The sequence below is a fragment of the Carassius gibelio genome, chromosome B9 (assembly GCF_023724105.1).
Source record: "Carassius gibelio isolate Cgi1373 ecotype wild population from Czech Republic chromosome B9, carGib1.2-hapl.c, whole genome shotgun sequence".
In the NCBI taxonomy this organism is placed as follows: domain Eukaryota; kingdom Metazoa; phylum Chordata; class Actinopteri; order Cypriniformes; family Cyprinidae; genus Carassius; species Carassius gibelio.
The window spans coordinates 11,475,770-11,484,197 of record NC_068404.1 but is presented as its reverse complement, the minus strand read 5'-3'; the positions used below and the strand labels follow the sequence as shown (position 1 = coordinate 11,484,197).

The following is an 8,428-nucleotide window of genomic DNA, read 5'->3' as shown; positions in this document are numbered from 1 at the left end:
CGCGCGGATCTCTGTCGTGGACACCTGTCACACGGCACTTTCCTCTCATCCAATATTGACACAGGGAGTCAAATGGGAGGGCCAGAGTAGATTAGTTCTGTTATGTCAATCATGTCGCTCTGTGCAAACCGACCTCTCGTTTCGTTGAGATAAAAAGCGCGGAGACATCTGGAGCGCATGAGGTCAGAGCGCGAGATCATACAAAGGTGACCCTTTAACCTCCGCGCTCTCCTGCAGGTGAACGATTCAGAAATAAAATCGGAGCATTAAATTGTAGCCTATACAATTACACTTTTGCTAATAGTTTGCTCAGCTCAGGTTATTTTTATGTTTTTTCTTTACTTAATATATGACGTAGCTTAATTTTAAAATGGTGATTTTCAGAACTACAGAAGTCATGTTGAATGAATAAACTTCTATAACTAATTTTTTATTTTTATGTATTATTTTTATTAAAAATGTATTTCTGCTCTTCACGGAAACTGCATTTATAGTTTTATATTCTTAGAAGTTATACATTTATTAGATAAATATTGACCTTTTAATGTTTTTAATGTGGTATACAGCATGTCTCGTTGTTGTTATTGAAATTAAACCACATCACATTTATCAAAGAGAAGCAGTGGACAATGACTGACAGGAATAATTTAAGGCCACATTTTTAATCATATGAAAGGCTTAACGTTATTGTGCAGTCGTTTTTATTTATCATTTGAACACTTTATTGGCAGCAACAGCCATAAAATAGCTGATGTTTTTCTGCCCCCTACTGGATTTGACAAAATATAATAAGTAGTGACTTTCTAATTTCAAAAGATTGCAATACCTTAATTACTAAAAACATGCTTAAGAAAATGAAAAATGAGTTTGACTTTTCATATATCATAGTTTATTTGTGGAGCTCAATTTTTGTTCAGGTACAATTTTTTTCAAAAGTCTGGAGGTCGATATAGATTGTCTAAGATTAAGACGATATTGACCCTATGTGTGATCGGTGCAGGCAGGCTCCTGCCACACTGCTGCACATGTTTTGGTTGTGCCCTAAACTATACAAATTTTGGCAGTCCATCTTTGAGGCATTCTCTGGAATAGTCTGGAGGTCAAAGATTTTTAGAAGGTATTAATACCTTTATTCAGCAAGAACACATGACATTTCTTCAAAGTGAATTACAAAAATAAATGTGACAATTTTTTTTTATCTTGAAAAAAAAAAAAAGAAAAAAAGATCTTTGCAGCTCAACTGCTTTAAACACTGATATGAAATGTTTCTTGAGGATTTCGAATGGTAGTGTATACCTGTATACATGTCTAGGCTTATAAATGTGGTTACAACCAGGCCAGATCCAGCTAGGTGTACAAGACAGAGAAACATGTTCATAATATTTAAATTGAAATTTTGCACTAAAATATTTTTGTAATAATTATAGTGAGATTTTGACATTTTACTAGTGTTCAAAACATGGAGGGAATAATCAGAATTAGGTTTGTATTCAAGTGGATGGAATGACTGCGCTAGACCAGACGGGATTCAGCTCTCTTTCCGGAGGGGGTTTCATTAGCTGGCCTGTGAGAGTCTTTTCAGATATGCCTGCCAGCCTGCAGTTCTGTATTCTTCTGCAGCTCTGAGCCGATCTGAGCTGGCAAGAATGCCTCGTCCCACAATGATGATATCAGAGCCTTTAGTGCAGATCACATCTTCCGGACTAGAATACTGCTGTCCAAGTCCATCCACTGGAGAATAAATTATTAATAATTAAGCACATGCATCAGGTCTGTGCTTAAAAAAAAAAAAAAAAAACTTTTTGCTTTTAAATAGTAAAAATACAACACATTCTATTATAAGGCATTTTTGTGATTTTTCTTTCTCTGACAAGACTCCTTTACCGAAAAGCTAATGCCAGCCCACAGTAAAACATACCTCCTGTCTGCATTTGCACTCCTGGAGTCATGTGAACCAGAGCAGGCTTTGCACTGATCTTTGATCCACTTATGAATCCAAACACAAAATCTGTATGGTCTTCAGCCATCTTGACCTAAAAGACATTTCAATTAACTCAAAAGGAGAAACAAGAAGCTGAGCTCTGGTAGCTATCAAAAAACATTACTGTTATGAAATAATAAACAAGTATTATCCTAGGTGAGAACAGTGTTCCCAAGTTCTTCACAGAAAGCAGAAGACGTACAACTGCTTGAGTGTATTCTCCTGCTGCTAGGGAACCCTGCGAGCTCATCTGAGCAATGAGCAAACAGCCGTGACCCAGAGGCTTGCCAACTGCTCCGAGACCCTGCAGCACACCCGGACCTGGCAACGCATGGGCATTAATGATGTGCGCCCACGAAGAGATCTGATAGAGACCGCCTTGAAACAAAGAACATGTGTAGATCATTTATATTAAGAAAGCTTGAGCAGAAATTGAAATGACATTAAAAAAACTAATAAAACTTGAACTAAAATAAACCTTTCGTCATCATTTACTCACACTTATGTCATTCCAGAACTGTATGACTGTATTTGTCCTGTGGAACACCAAAGGAGGAATCTGAAGATATGGCTTCAGAGACTTTAAAATATATATTTGTCTATTTTATGGTGTTTTATTATTATTTTGTCCATTTTGGACACTATAAAATGAAGATTATGCTTCACGGAAAGTCATACAGGTTTTGAATGACATGGTGATATCTAGGACTACAGAAGTCATGTAAATTAAACAAAAAAAATATATAGCCTGAATGAACTTAAGTCGCTTTGGATAAAAGTGTCTGCTAAATGCAAAAATGTAAATAATGAATGTACATTTTTATAGCTATGCCTAGCTCCAAAACATTTTTCTGCATGGAAATTGAGAGTAAACATATATATTTTAAAATCCTTATACAATGAAGGTAGCTAAAAAAGTCATGGCGCCTTTAAAAAGGGTTTGGGGCAATAAGGGACTGTGTGTAACATCAAATTTAATTAGAAAAACAAAAAACATAACTATGTAAAATGACTTTGCTCTATGGATGTCTGGTGCATACTGTAAGTGAAAGCAACATTTTTAGACTAGTAAGGAGCTCCATGAACCTGTGAAACAAACCTTCATACTGATGCTTGACTGTGTTTCCAATGTCTGCAAACTTGCGATCCTCAAAAATCAGGAAGTTGTGCTTTATAGCCAACTCTTTCAGACCGCTGGCGACATCTGCAGTGAAGTCCTGCAGGATGTCCACATGAGTCTTCAACACACAAATCAGTGGCCCCAGCGTATTCGCAATCTCCAGCAGCTCCTCAGAACGAGTCACATCTGCAGACACGCACAGATTGGTCTTCTTGTCCTCCATGATCTTCAGCAGACGGGTGGCAAGAGGGTGAGTGTCTGGCAATGCAGCCCGAGCCCCATAACTGAGCTCCTTACAGCTCTTTTTAGGAGCCGAGGAGCCATTCTGCTTTGTTGATATGTAGGTGTTATTTTCTTGAATGAACCTCTCAGCATTCTGAGAAGTGGCTGTGTCTATTCGACCAGCTTTAAGTAACACTTCCAGAAGTCTGGAGACAGAAATGACTGAATGTAGAGTGATGCCACGGTCAGCTAGTCGGGCACTGCCTCCCTGCTCTCTGTCCATTAACACGACAGCATCTGTGATCTTCAGACCTTCCTTCTCAAGCACCTCAGCGGTTTCTAGAACACTGCTGCCACTGGTCACGACATCCTCTACTATCAGACATCTGTCACCGGGGCGGATGGCTCCCTCGATGAGACGTTTCGTTCCTGGGGGATATCAAATTTCAAATCAATACAGGTCAGTGGTATTTTAGTATCATTAAGATACTATTATAGCATTTATTAATATATTAATTTATTTTTATATATTTTCAGTCAATACAATTTTTTGTAATCTGTTTCAGTTTTAGATATTAGTACATTAAAGTTAAACAAAATTAAAATTTAATTAAAAATTTAATTAAAGTTTTAGTAATTGTTTCTCGCTCTCATTTTAATTCCTATACAGATTTTTCTCATTTATTTCAGTTTAGTTATTTTAGGATGTCTAGCTTAACCAAAGAAGCGTTGCTTTGCAACTAGCTTAAATAAAATATGTTTAGGTTTTTAAAATATATTACAGTTAACGTTAACTTTATGGTTTAAGTGACTATAATAATAATAATAATAATAACAATAATAATAATACAGATTCACTTATGATTAATGATTAATAAGACATACATGTGGAAACGGTTTAATCGCATGACATTCCATCTTGTCAATGAGAAAAAGTGTCCAAATCTATTTTGAATATCAAATCTAACACTATATAAATAGCCTAACTAAAACCTAACACAATTTTTTTGTGAACTGTTTTACAGTTCTACTCTATTTTTGCACAAATACTGGTTGGGTTGAAATGTCTTTAAATGTGTCTTAAGTGTCCAAATACTTAACTGGGAATGGAGGGGTCGATAATACAATAAATCGATTACTGATAGTTAAATGGTCAGTTAACTTTGCATGTTTTTACCATAGTCCTTTGCCTCCTTTCGTCGAATAAGCATGGGATATTGTTTGGTAGAGCAGATGATGGTGGCCAGAGGAAGAGCTGTGTAAGGGACTCCACACACACTATCAAACTCAACTCCTGCATCATCAGCACGCTTATGAAGAAGATCTGCCACCTGATCTCTCACACACACACACACACACACACACACACACACACACACACACACACACACACACACACAAACACAAATAACATCTAATACTAACATATGATCAATAAATCAGATTAATCTAAAGGAGCATTTTTCACTTCTTGAGACTGTTTTTATAAAACATTTTGAAAGGAAACCTTTAGGATATTTTAAACACTTCTGGCATAACAGTACAGAATCATTACTCAAAGCGAAAACGTGTTTACCTGATTCATTAACGCTGGATGGGAAACTATTACTCTAAGATCAAAATATATCGGCGAAGTGAGTCCATTTTTTAACTTGAAAGTCTCAAACTTGACTGCTTGGATGTCGTACAGATTCAGGATTAAACTGTCCAGACTAACGTTAGTGTCCTCCATTTCGATTTGACTAGTAATGCCTCACTAAACTAACTCGGGAAAAGCAGTGATGGCTGCTTTATGAAGCTTCGAAACTTTTATGAATCTTTTGTTTCGAATCAATTGAATCAAATTCACATCATGACTGTTTCGAAACCTTTCGAACCATAGACTGTGTAAAAGCACAGACTGTATAAAAACAGATGTAAACCTGTAAATTATGAGCGTTCATTGACATCGAAGCATTTAATGTAGTATGCTTTCAATGAAACATTTGGAATGGGCTTTAAAAGCTGTTTTTATGCATATTTAAGCCTGAGTTTTTGTTGCATTTACACAGTTTTGACCAGCAGGCGTCGCCATTGTGTGGTGTTTCGAATGCTTCGAAACAATGAATCGTTTTCCAAAGCAATTGGTTCAATTGATTCGAAACTTTAAAAACTTTCGCGCTTTTTTTTTTATGACGGGCGCACGTGATAAACTGGATAAATCACTTGACAAAATAAAAGCATCAGTATAGCCCTGTGCCTGTGTGGACTTCAAAAAAACCTTATATATATATATATATATATATATATATATATATATATATATATATATATATATATATATATATATATATATATATATATATTAAAACGCATTTTACAGTAGTTATTTATCACACACTCCTTGCTAATGGTTGCTGCATAGCTAAGCATTTTAAATACCCTGAATACAAACAAAAGAATAATAGGCCCATGTGACAAAATTTCACAATGTGACAAAATACCAAATGGACTGGACATTTTGTTCACAATTATATTGATCTCTTATATTTCACCTCAAGCTCTTCAACATGACATTATTTTCGAGTGGAAGAGCGATGGTTAAAATGACATAACAAATATGGGACTGTACTTTTTTTAAAGACAAAAATGACTTTCACACACTAATAACTGAAATGCTTAAAGTATTTTTTATTTAGCTCGAGCTATACAACCACCTGAAAAGTAGCAAAAAATTACGACGTTTTCATCTGAAAAAAAGAAAGAAAGATGATAAGATGGCCAGCTTCTAGGCTTTTATTTTGAAAACAAATTTCCTGTAACACAAATACAACGTTTAAATAAAAGAAAACAAACGATTTCGTCTGTTTTAAAAAAAAATATTTTTTTGAAATTGTGTTAGGCACTTCAAGATCCGCCTCTGTTTTCTCAGTAAATCATGTTGTGAAGTTTGTTCTGCTTTAATCACGTGATTCCAGTAACGTTATAAAGTTTCTTATCAACCAAGGCTTGTTCCTATGAAGGTCTGTCTTCTGTGGAATAATCAGAGCGATATACATTCTGGCCAAAGGTTATGTATTAGAGATTACGACCAAACTGATATGAAAGTGTACTGTCAGCAGAAAGAACCGCTGATCATTTGCTGAGCTTGACATCTTGTGATCCACGTCTACATTTCTGAGGCAGGATCATGAAGAGAAGACTTCTGCTGATCTCTAACTCCACTCTTCATGGAGGAGGATATCTACAGCACTGTCAACAGCAGATCCAAGACTTTTTTGGAAAGTAAGTTGCCAGCAGCTTAACTAGAATGTAGGCATTTAACTTTTGGTAAAACTGTTCTAAGAACAGTTTTGCAATTACAGAAATAAAACCCTTTATATAGTAATATTCTGATACATAATAAATGGCTATATTCGGAATATATTCTGATACATTTTATATCTGTATGTAACAGTGTCGCTGGATAAGTACAAGTCCATTCACTGAACATAAATAAGCGTTATGGCAAGTGCATATAATAATAATCAAATTAATCTGACCTGCATTGACCCCTGTTATAAGTGTGCATAACTTAATGTTTTCCGTTCAACAGGAATGTAAAGAGGATCCTGTTTGTCCCTTATGCACTGCATGATCGAGATACCTATACCAAGACTGCCAGAGACAAGTTCAAGACACTGGGTTTGTGTCTTGTTGATTTTACCACATGCATGTTAAGCACACAGTCACTGCCACATTGTCCTTCATCTCTTCTCTTCTCTTTTTCCAGGCTATGAGGTGGACAGCGTCCATGAGACTCCAGACCCTGTGGATGCTGTTAGGAAAGCTGAAGGAATATTCATTGGTATGAAGGATTTTTAATACATTTGCTGCTATAGTAAAATAAACATTTTCTTACTATGATCAGTTTAAGAATATATTTAATATAATAAATCATATTTAATCTCAGACTTTGTGTTATTGTGTTTGTGTGTTCACTAGGTGGTGGTAATACATTCCGCCTGCTGAAATCTCTCTATGACAACAATCTTGTGACTGAGATTAGAAAGAGAGTTCTAGAGGTGAGTTAGTGTCTCTATTAATCAAAATCTAAACTACAGTGTAATTGCCTGTAACCGGTGTAGTTGTTTTTTTATAGGATGGGATACCTTACATGGGATCGAGTGCAGGTACCAATGTCTCCACCATCAGCATCAACACCACTAATGACATGCCCATCGTCTATCCACCCACGTTTGCTGCCATTGGTTTAGTGCCCTTCAACATTAACCCTCACTTCCTGGATGCTGATCCCAACAGCAAGCATATGGGGGTACATTCAAATGATCATGCACAACGCCACGACTCCGTTTATTAATATTATATGCATAAAATCACCCAAAAACATGTATTTTACATTAATTGATTCCCATCAATGAAAGGAAAAAAAAACTATTGAATATATAGAATATAATAAACCAGAATTGTAAGGTAGATCCTTCAGGCTTCATGAATGCAGATTTTATTTTGCATTTTACAGGAAACACGTGAACAGAGAATTATCCAATACCACGAGGAGCCCGAAACACCATGCGTGCTGGTATGTTAACATGCACAATACTGTGGGGGTCAGTGAGACGATTTAATGCTCAACAAAGCTGCATTTATTTGAACCGTATTACAGTAAAAACAGTAATATTGTTTTCTCTTTGAGTGGATTTTCAAATCTAATTTCCAGCAGTAGTTGAGCTCTAGCAGTACTATATATGCTGTTCATGGCAGGGTCTTCGGGAAGGCTCAATGCTCTTAGTGGAGGGAAACAAAGCCACCTTATTAGGGAGCACCAAAGCACGACTGTTCCAGAGGTAATGCAGAGACTCTTGCTCATGCACATGGAAAATATAACAGAAAAAATGATCCCAAACAGGGACAGTGAGACTGTGGTTCTCTTTCTCAGGGGGAAGCATACTACGGAGTATGAACCGGGCAGTGATCTCAGCTTCTTACTGACAGATGCACAGTGAGCTGCTACTGCATTATGTGCAATGAATTTTTACAATAAATGATAAAATCCACAATTAAGTTTGCTGTTTGTTTTGAGCACACAAAAACAAAAACTAAGGAAGCACTAGAATTTAAATTTG

General features: G+C 36.2%; 2 protein-coding genes across 2 annotated transcripts; one reads left to right on the top strand and one right to left on the bottom strand.

The window, feature by feature from the left end:
• Positions 1 to 1,107: 1,107 nt before the first annotated feature.
• umps (uridine monophosphate synthetase) lies at positions 1,108 to 5,116 on the bottom strand. Its single transcript, XM_052564673.1, has 6 exons — positions 4,900 to 5,116; positions 4,501 to 4,654; positions 3,081 to 3,752; positions 2,184 to 2,359; positions 1,919 to 2,033; positions 1,108 to 1,731 (listed from the first exon to the last, which is right to left on the bottom strand). Exons 1-6 carry the CDS (start codon positions 5,053 to 5,055, stop codon positions 1,556 to 1,558), a joined length of 1,449 nt encoding a protein of 482 aa, XP_052420633.1. The 5' UTR covers positions 5,056 to 5,116; the 3' UTR covers positions 1,108 to 1,555.
• A 1,020-nt stretch (positions 5,117 to 6,136) lies between these two features.
• On the top strand, positions 6,137 to 8,362 carry si:dkey-69o16.5 (Alpha-aspartyl dipeptidase-like). The gene is made up of 8 exons (XM_052564675.1): positions 6,137 to 6,587; positions 6,898 to 6,986; positions 7,075 to 7,149; positions 7,287 to 7,366; positions 7,444 to 7,617; positions 7,825 to 7,884; positions 8,067 to 8,149; positions 8,242 to 8,362. Exons 1-8 carry the CDS (start codon positions 6,493 to 6,495, stop codon positions 8,306 to 8,308), a joined length of 723 nt encoding a protein of 240 aa, XP_052420635.1. The 5' UTR covers positions 6,137 to 6,492; the 3' UTR covers positions 8,309 to 8,362.
• The last annotated feature ends 66 nt before the right edge of the window (positions 8,363 to 8,428 follow it).